Raw genomic sequence first — 19,947 nt, forward strand, 5'->3', positions numbered from 1 at the left:
CTCCAATGGACTGTCACTGGGCTGGAGTTACACCTGAGCTTCCCCTCACACGTCTCGACACATGGGCGAAACATACGCCAGCGAGCTTTACTGAATCTCATTAGCCAAGCAGGTAGTCATTAACAGAATGACCTTTGGAAATAATTACCAGCCTGCATCCCTCCCTCCTTTGCTCCCTCCCTCCTCTTATCCGTTCCTCTGCTCCCCCTCCCCCTCTCATTCAGAAGTTCCCACTAGGTGAAGAGAGAGAGGGGAGAAGAGAGTGAGGGAGGGTGGTCAGCCAAGCCCCCGCTTCTGCTGTTTAAGATTAAAGGGTTGATGGAGATAGTTAGGTTAATCTGATTAGGTTAATCTGAAGGGGAAAAGGGATTGGCCACTTGCCCTCCTGCTCTTCCTCCTGTCACGGCTGGGGGCTGTGCCACGCGCCCATGTGGCGCCCCATGTGAGTCTGGAGCACTAAACTAGGCTGAGGTCATGATGTCATCGTCACTGCAGGAGTGAGCCCATCATCACGCCCACACCTCCTACCATTCTCTACCAAGCCAACGCCCACCCCACCCCCCAGGCTGGTACTCCCTCTCTACCCTCCAGCTTCAGCTGAAGCGTGTGCTCTTTGTTTCCCAGAAGAAAAACAAACCCATTGTTGGAATGGGGATTTGCAACAGGATGCTCAGAGTGTGTGTCGTTGGACTGGTGCTGTTCGATGGCAGCCACATTTGGCTTGGCTCTGTCTACCCACAAGTGAGAAGTAAAAGGTCTTTCATGTGCACTGGCAATTAAGGATCCCCACATCCATGTCATAAATCTCCAATGAGAGCTCATAGAAGATACTTGGTGAGGAGGTAAAAAAAAGGAAAGGGTAGATCCTTTCTCCTGTCATCTACCAACACGGCTTCCTATTTCTACACTAATGCTGCTCACATGTCCAGGAAGCCAGCCTGGCAGGCTGAGAGTATAGGAAATCTATCTGCGTGTTGGAGCTTTTTATCTGGTGCCAGTGGCAAACTGCATTGTAGAGCTGCCAAGAGGAGGCTAGAGCCATTCTGAGAACAACACAATCAGATGGCCTAACTGTGTGTACACTTATGTGTGTCTTTAAGAAGCTATATACAAGACTTAAGAATGAGCGTTTTTAAAATATTTTCTTTCACTTTAATTATGTTGACCTTCCCAGCTTTTGTCTTTTGTCTAGCATCTGATGCTGTCATGTCTTTTAATAAGAATCTAAAGAGATAGTTTAAGAATACTATAATCCACTTCAGTGCTTCAATGGAGTCAACTATTAAATACACAGAAACATATGGGCCGATCACGTTTCAATTGAACCTCCATTTTCCATTGGATGGGATCATTAATCTCTCGTTACCCTGGCTGCTATGCTCCAATCACAGTCATTTTCTTTTGTTAGACTTTGGTGGCCATCTTGAATCCATTTGTCGTAATGCTTGTTCATGGTGTTACAGTTTGGAAGTGTTTTTTTCTCCCTCCAATTGATGGTGTCAAAAAGGGTAAAAACAAAGCATGCTGTTGGGGACAACATTAGTGTCTTGGTCTCTTTGGTTTCACAGATATTTGTGGAAGTGTCATCCTCAGCTGAGACAGTCAATTTAGCCCTTCTCAATCCGATTATCTGCCTTCCACTTCTCTCTCTCCCTCTTCTCTCTCACTCTTCTCTCTTCCTCATTGCTCCCTCCCCTTTCTCTCCCTCCCTCTTCTCTCTCTATTCTCTCTCTCCCTCTTCTCTCCCTCTTCTCTCTCACCCTATTCTCTCTCTTTCAATATTTTCTCTCTCCTTTTCATTGATCAACATGATAGCAGTGACTAAACAAGGAGGAAAGGCATGGCCAGATAAATGAAGAATAGAACGAAAAAAACAGAGTGAGAGAGAGAGAGAGCGATGGAGCCTCTTTTAAAACATACTATAGCTGGAGAGGCTGTGCAACCCTCTCAGTGCCACTCTCTCAACAACGCTAATTATCAACCAAAGACATGCTAATTACATAGAGCTTTATTGCTAATGTAGCAGGACTCTCTGCCAGCCGCCCACACGCTGTGCTGAACATCCCTACCTCTGCCTCTCCTCCTACTATACCTCCAGGCACAGCAGCCAATCGCAAAACACTGAGATGCTCCGTTTGTGTGTGTGTGTGTGTTTGTGTGTGCATGTATATGTTCATATCTAAGGAGTTATAGAGATACAGTATAGTCTTCCCTTGCTACTGCTCACATATATCAACTATGTCACATGGTAGTCTATTTCTTGCTCTCTGGTCTTTGGCCTACCGCCTCCAGCTCCCAATGGTTTCCTCCTGTCCTCCTGTCCTGGACCTCCTACCCATATTGCCATCACAACAGGAAGTCTGCTTTGTCCCCCCCTTACACCCGCATCCCCCACCTGTGACGTAACCTAGCAGCGATACACAAGGCTCGGCAGGAGAGATCCGACCCCCTCTCCTCCCTCCTCCCTCCATCTCTCCAGCTCCCACGGGAAACGGGCTTTTGGCTGCGATGTGGCCAATCCCGTTAGCACGCCACGGCTAAGGCCTCTTCCAATCGATTTCTCCCGTTGCGAGTCGGAACCGAGTCTGCCCCAGGATCACAGAAGTCAGCACCGCAGCTCTCCCCGCTACGCTCTTTAATGCGCTCCTCAAGCACAGCTGTTTATGCATTAGCCTTCCTCCACTCCGCATTAGCCTTTCCCCACTCCGCATTAGCCTTTTCCCACTCCGCATTAGCCTTCCTCCACTCGGCATTAGCCTTCCTCCACTCGGCATTAGCCTTCCTCCACTCGGCATTAGCCTTCCTCCACTCGGCATTAACCTTTCCCCACTCCGCATTAGCCTTCCTCCACTCGGCATTAGCCTACCTCCACTCCGCATTAGCCTTCCTCCACTCCGCATTAGCCTTTTCCCACTCCGCATTAGCCTTCCTCCACTCCGCATTAGCCTTTTCCCACTCCGCATTAGCCTTTCCCCACTCCGCATTAGCCTTTTCCCACTCCGCATTAGCCTTTCCCCACTCCGCATTAGCCTTTCCCCACTCCGCATTAGCCTTTCCCCACTCCGCATTAGCCTTTTCCCACTCCGCATTAGCCTTCCTCCACTCGGCATTAGCCTTCCTCCACTCGGCATTAGCCTTCCTCCACTCGGCATTAGCCTTCCTCCACTCGGCATTAGCCTTCCTCCACTCGGCATTAGCCTTTCCCCACTCCGCATTAGCCTTCCTCCACTCGGCATTAGCCTTCCTCCACTCCGCATTAGCCTTCCTCCACTCCGCATTAGCCTTTTCCCACTCCGCATTAGCCTTCCTCCACTCCGCATTAGCCTTTTCCCACTCCGCATTAGCCTTTCCCCACTCCGCATTAGCCTTTTCCCACTCCGCATTAGCCTTTCCCCACTCCGCATTAGCCTTTCCCCACTCCGCATTAGCCTTTCCCCACTCCGCATTAGCCTTCCTCCACTCGGCTAATGGAGAGCTGCAAAGCCCCTGCAGGTCTGTTCACAGGCACTTGTTGAAACGTGACGGCTCTCTTCATTGTCTCTGTGGGACCGGCTGATTGGCTATGCAGGCTATGCTATGGATAAGATCGTCTGCTAAATGAGTCAATGTAAATGAAATAACACAGAGAGAAAGCTTGTTATCTTTCTCTGTGTAGTGGGGTGTGATTTCTATGCAGCTGCATGGTAGGGGAATTCTCCAGGGTATTTCACAGGGATACAAAGAGACTTTGGGGATACTACATAGAGTGTACATCAGTGGATGCTGCTGAGGGGAGGACGGCTCATAATAATGGCCGGAAAGGAGCTAATGGAATGGCATCAAAGACCTGACAACCATGTGTTTGATGTATTTGATACCATTCAACTGATTCTGCGCCAGTCTTTACCACGAGCCTGTTCTCCCAAATTAAGGTGCCACCAACCTCCTGTGCTATACATAAATACTATATTATAAATGTCCTTACAATACATTGCACTATTTTGAAATACACAATTTCACTGTAATTAATACATTGTAATGCATATGACCAATGCATGTCACCACCACAATCTAATGCATCTGGTAGGGTTGCATTTGAAAAGTAAGAGCAGTTTTGAAGTGGTAAGCAGAGCATATCTAAGGCTATCAACATCATATACTTGCCTCCTTAAATGCATTCTCTGCTAATGTATACAGTCTGTGTTTTAATCGTTAATTCTACTTATACTTTGATAAGCTACTCTAAACAGGGTATAGGTTTTAGTTTACCACTTGAAATGGGACGTCTATGGCCTGGCCTGTACTTAGCATCAACAATGGAGCATGCATTATATAGTATGTGTTATTTTATTGCTTTTGAGTGTTCAGGAAACTTCACAAAAAATGTTACTTGACGTGATGGCATATTTGTTTTGTTATTGTGTATGACCCTCTTCTCCTATTTTTATGTTACTCTAATAGCTGGTGATCCTATGATTGCTTCTGTGTTGTCAAGGACCCCTCTCACATGTTTTGTTGTCAAGGGCACCTTTGTGTGTATGTGTGTGTGGGTGTGTGGGTGTGTGTTGTGTGTGAATGTGTGTGTTTGTGTGTGTATGTGTGGGTGTGTTTGTGTGTTTAGGTGGTTGTGTAGGTTTAAGAGGGCATCTATGTGTAACATTAAGTCACAGTGTGTGTGTGTGTTTGTGTGTTCAGGTGGTTGTGTAGGTTTAAGAGGGCATCTATGTGTAACATTAAGTCACTGTGTGTATGCGTGTGTGTGTGTATGCATGTGTGTATGCATGTGTGTGTGTGTGTGTGTGTGTGTTTGTGTGTTCAGGTGGTTGTGTAGGTTTAAGAGGGCATCTATGTGTAACATTAAGTCACTGTGTGTATGCGTGTGTGTGTGTGTGTGTGTGTGTGTGTGTGTGTGTGTGTGTGTGTGTGTGTGTGTTTGTGTGTGTGTGTGTGTGTGTGTGAATATGTGTGTGTGAATATGTGTGTGTGTGTGTGGCCCACCAGGGTTAGACAGATCGTCATGGTGACCGTTGTGTAACCAGGGTCACGCTGGAGCTTAAGGATCCTTCATGATGTTGGCCTGTCCCTCTGGCCTGGCGGGAGCAACTCACCTGACACTGCCGTTTAGTGTCCCACTGAGCCGGGCGTCCCCACACCAAGGCAACCAATGGCAAGATGTCCCCTGTAGCGCAAGTCACCTCACTGCCAAGGGGACACTAACAATGGGACTCTAACTCGGGGACTCTAACTAGGGGCTAAACCTCACAGGGGCTAAGTGTGGTCTTACAGACAGCAAGGACTGTAGGGGCCTGTAGGGGCCTGTCTCTTTAACCTCGTAAGGGAGAGCCTAAGAGATAGTCTACACAGATATCAAATGAGGATGACTTTGGGTGGATAAATGAAGCTTTGGTAGTCTAGTTCTGAACTCAATATGAGTACAATGGTCATTAAGTGTGTATGTGTGTGTGTGTGTGGTGCCCGGGGACTCACTTCCACAATGTCAGAGTTGGTCCTGCTCTCGTGGGGCTCGTTGTACTCAGTGTACTTGAGCAGCACCTTGTCCATATCGGTGCTGGCGTACTGGAACAGCTTATTGGTGCTGTTGAAGATGATGAGAGCAATCTCACAGTCACACAGCACGCTCAGCTCATACGCCTTCTTCATCAGGCCAAACTTCCTCTTCGTAAACGTCACCTACAGAAAGAAAGAGAGGAGGAGAAAGGAGAGAGGAGGGGGGGAGAGAGGATAGAGAGAGGGTGAGAGTCTGAGGATGAATTTAGAAGCAGGTTTTCATCACTGGTATGTGTGCTGTGTTTTCCTTGTTGGGGACTGGAATGGGGTGTTTCAGTTCCTCTACAGTACACCTGACCAGACCAAACCCCTGTGTCAACATCAACCTGGATTTTCCAACACACAATCCTTATTTTATTATGAAAATAAAATAAAACTCCATACTTTACTTTTTTGTTTTCCTTCATAATGTATGAAGAAAAGAGAAATCTGGCGCAATCAGAGCTTTTCCACTCATAAATCATGAAACCGAAGGCTGCATGAAAGAATTTCTCAAAGTCAGGGCTGTTCTCCACTCCAACCTGTTCTCCACTGAAAGGTGAAAGGTTACTGTAACTGTCCATATACTCTGGTGAGAAGAAAAAAGAGGCTGATAAGAAATGCGATCTGTCTTGAAGAGATAACAATGACGCAGATCAGTTCATCACACCACACAGACGCACGTGCACGCGTACGTACCAACACACACACACACACACACACACACACACACACACACACACACACACACACACACACACACACACACACACACACACACACACACACACACACACACACACACACACACACACACACACACACACACACACACACACACACACACACACACACACAAACTCTATTGTGGGCTTGAGAGAGTATAGCTACGACTGCTAACAGTCTATTAAAGAAGCATCATTGTATTTGTAAAAATAACACAGGGGTTTGCTCGCTGAGTTTTGTTTCATATAGCTACTTCTTGAAGCACAAGGTAGATAGAAATGTTGCACCAGAGAAACCACACAGTTTTCACATATGGGGACCTGTGTGTGTGTGTGTGTGTGTGTGTGTGAATGTGTGTGTGTGTGTGTGTGTGTGTGTGTGTGTGTGTGTGTGTGTGTGTGTGTGTGTGTGTGTGTGTGTGTGTGTGTGTGTGTGTGTGTGGTCGTGTGTGTGCATGTGTTTGAGGCCCACTACCTCAGCACATCATCTTTAAACACAAACATATAAAGGTACCTTTAGCTTTCTAAATAGCACCATGTGAGTTGTGTCATTCATGTCTCATGCCTTCAGTGGTGGGAGGAAAATGGTCACCCACACCAGCGCAGTAATTTCAAAGCTACACGCCCAAGGTGAAACCCACTAGATGTCTGGCTTCATAAGCTCTTTGCTGTCTCTCTCTTTTTGTCTCTCTCTATCCCCCCTCTCTCTCCTTTCTCTGTGACTGGAGCTGGAACCCGATGAGGGTTGATTGAGAGACAGAGATAGAGAGCGAGAAGGAGGGCGTTTGTCTCTTCTATTCACTCCTGACACCTTACCTCCCCAATAACACACCATTTACACACATACTGATGAATATGAATGGCTCGGAAAGATTATGAGCACAGCCAACTGTTCAGGTCTAACAGAATGACAGTTCTAGAGTTAAAACCTTTGCCTAGGCATACAGATATAGGATCATCATTTGAGCCAGTTTGCTACAGCAGGAAAATAATCCTGCAGCAACAGGAAATGTGAAATATTAAGTGAATTAAAATGAATGGCCATTTTTGTAGACATTGATACATTTTTCATGAGGGCAAATCAAGTCTGAAATGTCAAAGTTGAAATTTAAAACTCAAATACTCAACAAGTTTGCATTTTTCCTGCAGGAAAATTCTCAGCAGTAAATGTTTGATCGAATGAAGATCCTACATCTGTATATGGATGGACCACATCAACTTATCAGTGAAGGAATGAATGAATGTATCAATGCAGATCTTTCTGATGTTATCATTGAGGTCTTCAGGAGCTGAAAAGCTCAGAGGATTGAAAGAGGAGAAGAAGGATAGATATCTATAGAGTTTTGCCTTTCCTTTCCTGAAATGAAATCGGACAGGATGCACCACAGAAATGTTATAATATCAAACAACATCTATCATCCTCCCCTCATTGTCCTTCCTTCTACGATGAGTTGAGAAGCGTCATTCTGTTTAGGCCAACCTCAGATGAACTACCGACCCTGTCCCAGCCTTCCCTCCCAGTTAGTGAGTGATGTCACATGCCACAATGAGCTCCATATCGAATGGCCACCAGGGCTTAAAGACAACAGAGGTGGAACCAGAGACAGGCGACGCTTTCAACTCTCCGTACCATTATGCATGAAAAAGGCTCTAGAATTCACTAATACGTGACTGATTTACCGCTGAAAGACTCCCAGGGCTTTAAATACCATGGTGACATTTACAGTCATACCGAAATGCTAAAAAATGAACCTCGTTCAGAGGCAAAGGACCAAAGGCAGGTAGAGACTGGATGATTAATTGTCATAACAAGCCCACAGGAAACTATAATGCACTGGGACAGAAATACAAACATCAAGGCCTAACTAGGCCTGCTGGCTGCTGGCTGCTGGCTACACGACAAACTCAACAAGACACCACTAGAAGGTCATGTGAGTTTAGTCTGGAACAGGTCCTAAGTGGTGTCTTCCTCAGGTGGCAGGAAGTTGAAGGAACTTAGAAAAAGTTGAAGGAACATACAGGAAGTTGAAGAAACTTACAGGAAGTTGAAGTTCTGGTGCCAGAGGCTTTAGGGTAAGATACATTGTAGTAGTAGATGAGTAGTGGACCTAATCTAACATGCAGGCCCATGCTGGCATCACCCACTCACTTTAAACTGACATCAATACTATAAAAGGTGGCAGGTACCACACATGGCACTACCAGGGGCAGAGCTAATGTGTCTCAAAGGCGAGGCCCATATTATGTATAGAATCTGCAACAACAAAAAAAGCTTTACAAATAACACCTACATAAAAATCCCATACACCGCCATTCCATACTCTTAACACCTACACCTGAAACCCCCCCACACACATACACCTGGATTAGATTTAAAAAGTAATCCATAGAAACAAAGAACTTAGAACTTTATACAAACAAGCCATTTGCATTAGAGGCCTGCCATCATTCACTATGAACTGGACTGTGTGTTTACAGGCAGTAAGGCCTGCCATCATTCACTTTGAACTGGACTGTGTGTTTACAGGCAGTAAGGCCTGCCATCATTCACTATGAACTGGACTGTGTGTTTACAGGCAGTAAGGCCTGCCATCATTCACTATGAACTGGACTGTGTGTTTACAGGCAGTAAGGCCTGCCATCATTCACTTTGAACTGGACTGTGTGTTTACAGGCAGTAAGGCCTGCCATCATTCACTTTGAACTGGACTGTGTGTTTACAGGCAGTAAGGCCTGCCATCATTCACTATGAACTGGACTGTGTGTTTACAGGCAGTAAGGCCTGCCATCATTCACTATGAACTGGACTGTGTGTTTACAGGCAGTAAGGCCTGCCATCATTCACTATGAACTGGACTGTGTGTTTACAGGCAGTAAGGCCTGCCATCATTCACTATGAACTGGACTGTGTGTTTACAGGCAGTAAGGCCTGCCATCATTCACTATGAACTGGACTGTGTGTTTACAGGCAGTAAGGCCTGCCATCATTCACTATGAACTGGACTGTGTGTTTACAGGCAGTAAGGCCTGCCATCATTCACTATGAACTGGACTGTGTGTTTACAGGCAGTAAGGCCTGCCATCATTCACTTTGAACTGGACTGTGTGTTTACAGGCAGTAAGGCCTGCCATCATTCACTATGAACTGGACTGTGTGTTTACAGGCAGTAAGGCCTGCCATCATTCACTATGAACTGGACTGTGTGTTTACAGGCAGTAAGGCCTGCCATCATTCACTATGAACTGGACTGTGTGTTTACAGGCAGTAAGGCCTGCCATCATTCACTATGAACTGGACTGTGTGTTTACAGGCAGTAAGGCCTGCCATCATTCACTATGAACTGGACTGTGTGTTTACAGGCAGTAAGGCCTGCCATCATTCACTATGAACTGGACTGTGTGTTTACAGGCAGTAAGGCCTGCCATCATTCACTATGAACTGGACTGTGTGTTTACAGGCAGTAAGGCCTGCCATCATTCACTATGAACTGGACTGTGTGTTTACAGGCAGTAAGGCCTGCCATCATTCACTTTGAACTGGACTGTGTGTTTACAGGCAGTAAGGCCTGCCATCATTCACTATGAACTGGACTGTGTGTTTACAGGCAGTAAGGCCTGCCATCATTCACTATGAACTGGACTGTGTGTTTACAGGCAGTAAGGCCTGCCATCATTCACTTTGAACTGGACTGTGTGTTTACAGGCAGTAAGGCCTGCCATCATTCACTTTGAACTGGACTGTGTGTTTACAGGCAGTAAGGCCTGCCATCATTCACTTTGAACTGGACTGTGTGTTTACAGGCAGTAAGGCCTGCCATCATTCACTTCGAACTGGACTGTGTGTTTACAGGCAGTAAGGCCTGCCATCATTCACTTTGAACTGGACTGTGTGTTTACAGGCAGTAAGGCCTGCCATCATTCACTTTGAACTGGACTGTGTGTTTACAGGCAGTAAGGCCTGCCATCATTCACTTTGAACTGGACTGTGTGTTTACAGGCAGTAAGGCCTGCCATCATTCACTTTGAACTGGACTGTGTGTTTACAGGCAGTAAGGCCTGCCATCATTCACTTTGAACTGGACTGTGTGTTTACAGGCAGTAAGGCCTGCCATCATTCACTTTGAACTGGACTGTGTGTTTACAGGCAGTAAGGCCTGCCATCATTCACTTTGAACTGGACTGTGTGTTTACAGGCAGTAAGGCCTGCCATCATTCACTTTGAACTGGACTGTGTGTTTACAGGCAGTAAGGCCTGCCATCATTCACTTTGAACTGGACTGTGTGTTTACAGGCAGTAAGGCCTGCCATCATTCACTTTGAACTGGACTGTGTGTTTACAGGCAGTAAGGCCTGCCATCATTCACTTTGAACTGGACTGTGTGTTTACAGGCAGTAAGGCCTGCCATCATTCACTTTGAACTGGACTGTGTGTTTACAGGCAGTAAGGCCTGCCATCATTCACTTTGAACTGGACTGTGTGTTTACAGGCAGTAAGGCCTGCCATCATTCACTTTGAACTGGACTGTGTGTTTACAGGCAGTAAGGCCTGCCATCATTCACTTTGAACTGGACTGTGTGTTTACAGGCAGTAAGGCCTGCCATCATTCACTTTGAACTGGACTGTGTGTTTACAGGCAGTAAGGCCTGCCATCATTCACTTTGAACTGGACTGTGTGTTTACAGGCAGTAAGGCCTGCCATCATTCACTTTGAACTGGACTGTGTGTTTACAGGCAGTAAGGCCTGCCATCATTCACTTTGAACTGGACTGTGTGTTTACAGGCAGTAAGGCCTGCCATCATTCACTTTGAACTGGACTGTGTGTTTACAGGCAGTTGCAACAGCGCGACTTTAGATCATTAGAATGAGTTTGCCAACAGCGCGACTTTAGATCATTAGAATGAGTTTGCCAAAAGCCGCAAAATACACCTGAATGGATGTCTGCAAATATGTAAACACCACAGGAGTCCTCTTTCATTTTGGACCTTTATGATCCTATTGATCAAACAACTTTGAAAAGGTAGGCTTTCTCTCCCTCAGTTTTGCACAACTACAACAACAACTACATTAACAACTAATGCTTGCCAGAGCAAGATGAGCTAAAATCTAACAAAGGAATATTAGTTAAAACTTTTCAAACTTTTTCAGCTAGTTGGCCGTCAAAATTACACTGATAAACAATGTGGAATTGTAGCGTCCCAAGCTAACTGACCAAAGTTGGCTAGCTTGCTAGCTAGCTACTTCCAGACACAAATGTGACCATTTTACTCGCTGTAGCAGAACTGGTTAGGCTGTTCACTTTTTTTGCCTATGTTTACTGACACCAGTCATATTCAGCAGGCGTTGCACATTCGTAAATTCATCAGTTGTTCTGCGCTCTGGCACACTCAGACGAGAGTGCTCTGAAATCGGAGTAGATAGCCAGAGTGAATATGTCAATGAAAGAGACATGCTAACTGCATAACAGTCATTCAAGTTGCTAGGTAACCAAATGACACCTGCTGATAATTATGCGTATTTTACTCCGCTGCTCTCGGGAAGAAATGACGAGGCCTCAGCGTCCAAGTCATGACTGAGTACAAATGAATCCGACACTGAGTCAAGAACGACCCACTCCGTATGTGGTCTCAAGACCGTTCTGAAATACTGCAACACTGTTACGGGCCCTCTAACCAATGTTCTGGCCCCCACTCCCCACTTCCACTCCCCACTCCCCACTCTCCACTCCCCACTTCCACTACCCCACTCTCCACTCCCCACTCCCCACTTCCACTCCCCCACTCCCCACTCTCCACTCCCCACTCCCCACTTCCACTCCCCACTTCCACTCCCCACTCTCCACTTCCCACTCCCCACTTCCACTCCCCACTCCCCACTCCCCACTCCCCACTTCCACTCCCCACTCTCCACTCCCCACTCTCCACTCCCCACTCCCCACTCTCCACTCCCCACTCTCCACTCCCCACTCCCCACTTCCACTCCCCCACTCCCCACTCCCCACTCCCCCACTCCCCACTCCCCACTTCCACTTTGTAACCCAATGCAGTCAGTATACTTTGAATGGAATGTCCATTGGAGGCCTAACTCTATCTCTGATCTATCCCATTGGTCTCCATACCACCACCACTTTCAATGTGTGTTAACCACTCTTTAAAACCCTCTCTTTTCGCTGATGGGTGGGCGCTGTTAGCTACATTAACGTGGTAATCACAGAACATTATTGTAGCACCTTTGCCACTATCAGGGCGGGAGGTTTGCTGGGTAAAACAGTGTAAACCCTTAAGTGTCAAACAAACTGTGGATGAGTGTTTTTTTTACTGCAGAAATCTCAGGGGCCCCAGAGTGTGAAATCTATAGTTGCACCTAATTGTGCATAATTGTGCATGGTCTTAGAATGAGAGTATAGGAAGACCAGAGGCCTCACTGTTTGGTGTTTTGTGTGAGAGCATGTCATCTGGTCAGAGGCTGAACGTTCAGCCTCCTCACATAGTGTACTGTATATACACTCCCTCCTTCCCACCCTCCCTCCCTCTCTTTCCCCTCAAGACGGACAGCGGCAACCAAGAGGACAACCATGTTTACCATGAGGAGCTCCAAAGGACTGAACTGACGTACTATGGCCACAGTCAAGAAAGGAGAAAAGAGAGGAGGGAAAAAGAGGAGAGGAAAAAAAGTCAGCGAGTGGCTTAGGGTGAAGGGGGAGGGAGGAGGGGGGGCACAGGAAGCACATTTCTATGCATTTCCTCTCATAACAGGAAGAGTCTGGTGGCTTCCCCTTCACAATGGGCCTCGCTTCTGCTTCCCACCTCCTGGGGGGAGGAGGAGAGAGACAGGGACCGAGAGCGGTCATTTAACCAAGCAAATATACACACAATATGTTAAGACTCATGCAAATATCATCACACACATCATACAGATGCCGTATCTTAATAAGAGCCAGGTTCACACAGCAGAAAAATAATCCATCAGCAGCAGGAAATGTGAACTGTTATGTGGATTATAATTAATGGCGATTTTTTTGTAGGCGTTGATACATTTTTGTTAGGGCAAATCAAGTGTGAAATGTTCAATGGGAAATGTAAAACTTTAGAAGCCTTTTTAAAGCTTGAATATACTACAATACTGCTTTCACATAGGATTCACTGTAAACAATTCCTGCAACAGGATGATCAAATTAAGACATGGCACATTTACACACTCAACATAAGTGCATGCACACACGCATACAAGTCAACACTTAATACCAGTGCCCTTCACACACAAACACTTGTCCTATTGTCAGAAGGCTCTCCACACTAAAGGAATAAGGAGAGGAGTCCAAGACTTGGGCCTGAACTCTCCTCAGAGCCAAACAGGCTGCTGGAGATGAATGATGACAACAGGAGCTTTGTTTGAGCTCACATCTCTAATATATGCTTACTCCACTCCCCACCACCACCTAGCACCCACCCACTCCTAATAGACTTTCAGAGTACATAAAAACTAACTCCTGTACAAGAGATTATATTAACATGAAAGTTAATCAATTCAAATCTATCAACTAGTAATGTCTGAGAAATAATCCTGCATTGCAATATGAAACATGCTTAATGCAGTGATTTCATTGGATTTTCTTTTCCCGGAGGTAGTGATTTCTGAGAAAAGCACTCCTGCCCGAGTATGGTCGTGCTCTGTATGTTCCTGTTTAGACTGTAAAACCACAAGTGGAAAGTGATATATCCAGTCCCTGCTGCAAAAATGTGTGTGTTAACTTTGCAAGAGCCGAGTCAGTGGCAAGATTGAACAAAATAACTTTTTCTTTTCATTCATTTGTGAGGATGAAAATGAGCTCCAGTTGAAAGATAAAGAAGGAAAAAGAGACACCAAAAAGTATATTTTTTACTGCCACTTTCATAGGAATTGAAAATGCACGAAAAGAGGACAAAGAGGAGAGTAGCAGTACAAGAGAAGAAGAAAATAGGACAAAGAGGAGAGTAGCAGTACAAGAGAAGAAGAAAAGAGGACAAAGAGGAGAGTAGCAGTACAAGAGAAGAAGAAAAGAGGACAAAGAGGAGAGTAGCAGTACAAGAGAAGAAGAAAAGAGGACACAGAGGAGAGTAGCAGTACAAGAGAAGAAGAAAAGAGGACACAGAGGAGAGTAGCAGTACAAGAGAAGAAGAAAAGAGGACACAGAGGAGAGTAGCAGTACAAGAGAAGAAGAAAAGAGGACACAGAGGAGAGTAGCAATACAAGAGAAGAAGAAAAGAGGACACAGAGGAGAGTAGCAGTACAAGAGAAGAAGAAAAGAGGACAAAGAGGAGAGTAGCAGTACAAGAGAAGAAGAAAAGAGGACACAGAGGAGAGTAGCAATACAAGAGAAGAAGAAAAGAGGACACAGAGGAGAGTAGCAGTACAAGAGAAGAAGAAAAGAGGACAAAGAGGAGAGTAGCAGTACAAGAGAAGAAGAAAAGAGGACAAAGAGGAGAGTAGCAGTACAAGAGAAGAAGAAAAGAGGACACAGAGGAGAGTAGCAGTACAAGAGAAGAAGAAAAGAGGACACAGAGGAGAGTAGCAGTACAAGAGAAGAAGAAAAGAGGACACAGAGGAGAGTAGCAGTACAAGAGAAGAAGAAAAGAGGACACAGAGGAGAGTAGCAGTACAAGAGAAGAAGAAAAGAGGACACAGAGGAGAGTAGCAGTACAAGAGAAGAAGAAAAGAGGACAAAGAGGAGAGTAGCAATAAAAGAGAAGAAGAAAAGAGGACACAGAGGAGAGTAGCAGTACAAGAGAAGAAGAAAAGAGGACAAAGAGGAGAGTAGCAGTACAAGAGAAGAAGAAATGAGGACACAGAGGAGAGTAGCAGTACAAGAGAAGAAGAAAAGAGGACACAGAGGAGAGTAGCAGTACAAGAGAAGAAGAAAAGAGGACACAGAGGAGAGTAGCAGTACAAGAGAAGAATAAAAGAGGACACAGAGGAGAGTAGCAATACAAGAGAAGAAGAAAAGAGGACACAGAGGAGAGTAGCAGTACAAGAGAAGAAGAAAAGAGGCGGTTAAAGAAGATGAGAAGACAAAAGAGGGCATAAAGTGGAGGAAAGGTGAGGTGTTTTTGCAAGCGATCTCTAGGTGAGGTCTCTCAGGGTTGAGCAGACTGACACAGAGGAGCTTGGCTCACAGAGGTAACGATCAAGGACAAGAGAAAAGGTGGGAAACGGGGGAAGAGAGGAGAAGTGTAGGGGTGAAGAGATACCCTGAGGGCCTCATTATTTTCCTGCCGTTAATTTCCCTCACAAGCTTTCTCACCCACCGCTGTTGATTGGAGACATGCCGGAATTGTTGTAAGTGAAAGAACCATGTTTCTTCATTCTGCGGTGGTGTGGATGGTTTCCTTGATAAGAAAGAAATAAGCTCACGTGCTGAAGATAAACATATATTGTTGTGTTTTTGAGTCCTGACTGGGGAGACTTGGACTTCATCCATGTTCATCCATGTTTAACCTCTGAGCCCTCCACAGGGGCTCTTCCCCTTTACAACCCACCACCCCCACTGTCGCACGCACACACACACACACACGCACGCACGCACGCACGCACACACACACACACACACACACACACACACACACACACACACACACACACACACACACACACACACACACACACACACACACACACACACACACACACACACACACACACACACACACACACACACACACACACACACACGGCTGAACTGGCTCTGGCTGGACAGACGTGTCAATCTGCATTACCCTTAATTAGCCCCAATTAGCTGGACTCCATGATGGCCGACCCTGGATGTTAACGACAAGACGAGAGATAGAAGTGTTTACCTCAGTCTAATTAAATATATATGTGTGTTAAATAGAAATGTATGTGTGTGTCTAAGTATGTGTCTGAGTGTATAATATGTTTGAGCATGTATGCCTGCAATAGATATCTGTGTGTGTGTGTATGTCTGTGTAAGTGTGTGTGTGTTTGTGTGAGTGTGTGTGTGTTTGTGTGAGTGTGTGTGTCTGCTCTCTGTCTACGGCCTGTGCATTTATGGCACAGGGGGCCCTTTCATGTGCCCGGGGCTGGGAGAGGGTCTGAGTGGTGGGGGGCCGGGAGCCAGGACTCACACACTGCTGCCCTCTGTCCGGAGCTCTGGGCAGACAGTCAATGCCAGGGAGGCCTGACCATGGTGCCCCTGCTCTGGGGAAGTGTTTCAGGGTCTGGGGGTGGCAGGCCAAAGTGGCCGCACAGAGAGACGGAGGCCACGTGCCCACGATGATGGCACCGCGGTGGGCAGCGGAGCCCGTGGGTGGCAGGGTGGCTGCAGAGAGCTTTAACAGAGGGCAGGGAGAACAGGGAAGTGGACATCAATAGAGATGAGGAGTTAAAGGCTTTGTAATATCTACATAGGGCTGACATAGCAAACATATGAAGTATGACATAAGAGGTCAAACGTTGACAGCCACACCAGCCTGATTGCCAATCTACTAATTCAAGTGTAATTTGATCTATTCCTTCATGTGTATGGATTGATTGTATATCAGACAACTGTAAGTAGATTTTAAGTTTTGAGTTTGGTTCAGGGCAGGATGGGAGCTTGTGAAGCATGCAAAGAATGTGGAGGCTAAAGGTAACCCCTCTGATGTTTATTTGGCTGTAGTATGAGGATGTTTCCTCAAAGGAGAAGTGAAAATATGCAAAGCTCAGGCTGCCATTTAGACCAAATAAAAACAGAAAATCTTCTTTGTTTCTGTGTGCCAAAGGTCTCCTTCTTCCTTGTGATGGTCTCCTTTGTGTACACCAGTGGAGGCTGCTGAGGGGAGGACGGCTCATAATAATGGCTGGAATAGAGTGAATGGAATGGAATCAAACACATGGAAACCATGTGTGGTATTTGATAATATAATGGTATTATAATGGTATTTGATACCATTCCTCCTAATCCGTTCCAGCCGTTACCACGAGCCCATTCTCCCCAATTAAGGTGCCACCAACCTCCTTCGTGCACCTCTTGCTTGGCTCAGACATGACAACTGATGTCATTTACCTCCATTGCCATGTACAGCAAAAAGCAAAAGATGTTTAAGAAGTGTATTTAAGAATCTTGTATCAGTATGTATTCAAAACAATGTGTAAAAAGGCAAGGAATATTGCAGGTGTAAAATTGATTACAAGAGATCTCAGGTATAAACTGTTAAAATCACTTGCTCCCTTTCCTTTCCCTTCCCTTCCCTTCCCTTCCCTTCCCTTCCCTTCCCTTCCCTTCCCTTCCCTTCCCTTCCCTTCCCTTCCCTTCCCTTCCCTTCCCTTCCCTTCCCTTCCCTTCCCTTCCCTTCCCTTCCCTTCCCTTCCCTTCCCTTCCCTTCCCTTCCCTTCCCTTCCCTTCCCTTCCCTTCCCTTCCCTTCCCTTCCCTCCCTCCCCTCCCCTCCCCTCCCCTCCCCTCTCCTCTCCTCTCCTCTCCTCTCCTCTCCTCTCCTCTCCTCTCCTCTCCTGTCCTGTCCTGTCCTGTCCTCTCCCTCCCTACCTACCTACCTACCTACCTCCCTCCCTCCTCTCACGCCTTCCTTCCCTCTCTCCCCCTCCTCCCCTCTCTCCCGCCCTCCCTCCTTCCCTCTCTCTCTGTAAACGAACCCCGGATATCTGTGGTATTGATTCCCCTCAGGTGTCCTCCCTGTCTCCCTCTCTTCCCTCCTCATCCTCAGGAGCCGGAGTGCCTGGTGCGACCGGTGAGCCTGGTCCGTTTTCAGACCACCCAGCTGCAACAGTCACTTCAGTGGAGTCCAATCGATTTCTAGCACCTTTTTATGTCAAGTCACAACAGCAGGGTGAAGAGAGCCAGTGTTTATGTGTTTATGTTGAGATGTCATACTGTCAGAGGCTAGAAGGGACAGTGAGATACTCTGCTAAATGTCAGCCGATACAGAATAAAGACATGACAAGTAGAAGGATCTAAGAGAGTCTGAACCACTCTAGTGTGATAGATGTAAGAACCATTGAATGTCATGACAGTATGCAGGGATAATGGTTCACAGATTGGTGGGGACTGAGGAGGAAGGGAGTGTGTGTGACCTGTGATTGGAGGGGGGCTTATTAGTAGGGTATGGATCCAATTGGCCTGACAGGGAGCTGACAGAGTGGCGGTGGTCACTGGTGCCACAGGAAGTAATGGATTGTGGGCCTGCAGGGCAGAGACAGGTATGTCTCCATCCATTTCCTGGGCTGTGTGGCTGACAGGGCCACAAATTAAGCAAGCTGGTTGAATGTGATATTTATGGTAAATCCTTTGCCTATACAAGGGATCATCAAATAAATGTGCCTCTTCTTTTGAAATATAAACATTGATTAAAATAATTGAAAAATAATTGTATAGGGTTTTTCTACTTCCATATGTTGGATACGTGTTTTCAATACATTTGAGCCTTGATTTAAAGGTACATTGAGAGGAAAGATACAGAAGGCGCAACCAGCCCTGAGACAGATGGAGCATGTCGGCCTCTCAGTGCTCTCTTAGCTCCACCCATCCCAGGGCGCTCTCTGTGGTGTATGGTGCGTGCATGAAACCTCCATCTCTGTTTGGTTGTTTGTTTGTGTTTTCTCCCACCCTTCCCCTCCCTTCTCCACCCACCCTGCATAGTAATATTCCACTGCCATGAGCTAAAGTGGGTGGCATGGTGTGAGAGGGTGTGATAGGGTGTGATAGGGTGCCACCAGTGTATGTTACATTTAAGAAAAACAAGACGTACTACTACCTCCATGTAAACCTCCAGGGCACCCAGAACAATCACCCTCCTATCCCACCTACACCCTCCTGCCACCACCATGACACCGTCACATCCAGACTCCCTGACTTCAGTCAGCACACCTACCATGGTCTCCCCCAGGCCCACAGTAAGGTATTTCCACCCCCCTCCATCATCCATCCTTCCTTCTTCATGGGGCTTACCTGTCTGTTGCGTTCATCCATAATCCGTGTGATCTGAATCTTTTTCCTCCCCATTGTCCCCGTCTTCTTCTTCTCTCCTCTCCCTAAAGAACTTTATGCTTTCTTCTGCCTCTCCTCAAAACGCTTTCTCTTCTCTCTCTTCTCTCTCTTCTCTTGACTTGCTCCGATCAATTCAAAGATTCCAGCATCCGTACCTGCATTAGAGAAAGAAAAGAGAGAGGGAGACAGAAGGATAGAGGATAAGCATTAAGTGACATGAAATATGGCACAAAGAAAACGAGGGGGTGGGGGGGGATGGGTGGGAGAAAAGTCACATCATCGTTGCCACAAGGGAGGGGGAAGAAATACAACTAATCTGTCAACATGTTGTGAAAGGAACGCTGTGTTTTTTACTGTCGATATCATGCAAATCAGGTTTGTTGCGTTACCGTGCCAACTATGAGCAGAGACAGCGCTGTCAGGATCTCGTCTCATTCACAGAGAGTTTGACAGTTTGGAAGTGCCGCTAACTTAAATGCTCTAATCACCCACAGTGTAACGTTACCTACAGACTAAGAAATACACTTTCTTTCTCCTGAAAAACAGCAGTTTGTTTACAGAACGACGGCAAAGTAAGACTAATCTAGTCTACCTCCAACACAGTTCTAAAATGGCCGACATGGAGACTGGCTTGGATGCAGATGTGAAACCTAGCCTTGCCTTGTTCAGAAACACTATAGATTTGACCTTTAAAATGACGGCAATAGAGCTGATTCCTGA

The 19,947-nt window shown here is 46.3% G+C and overlaps 1 protein-coding gene across 1 annotated transcript in view; it reads right to left on the minus strand.

The window, feature by feature from the left end:
• Positions 1–19,947, minus strand: part of LOC109875940 (myocyte-specific enhancer factor 2C-like) — a 93,623-nt gene that overhangs the window by 42,751 nt on the left and 30,925 nt on the right. Inside the window, exons 2-3 of the mRNA XM_031816235.1 lie at positions 19,189–19,382; positions 5,467–5,670 (exon numbers count right to left, since the gene is read on the minus strand). Coding sequence (XP_031672095.1) covers positions 5,467–5,670; positions 19,189–19,242 — 258 coding nt within the window. The 5' untranslated portion in view covers positions 19,243–19,382. The remainder of the gene's footprint in view (positions 1–5,466; positions 5,671–19,188; positions 19,383–19,947) is intronic.

Source organism: Oncorhynchus kisutch, linkage group LG3 (genome assembly GCF_002021735.2).
Source record: "Oncorhynchus kisutch isolate 150728-3 linkage group LG3, Okis_V2, whole genome shotgun sequence".
NCBI classification, from domain to species: domain Eukaryota; kingdom Metazoa; phylum Chordata; class Actinopteri; order Salmoniformes; family Salmonidae; genus Oncorhynchus; species Oncorhynchus kisutch.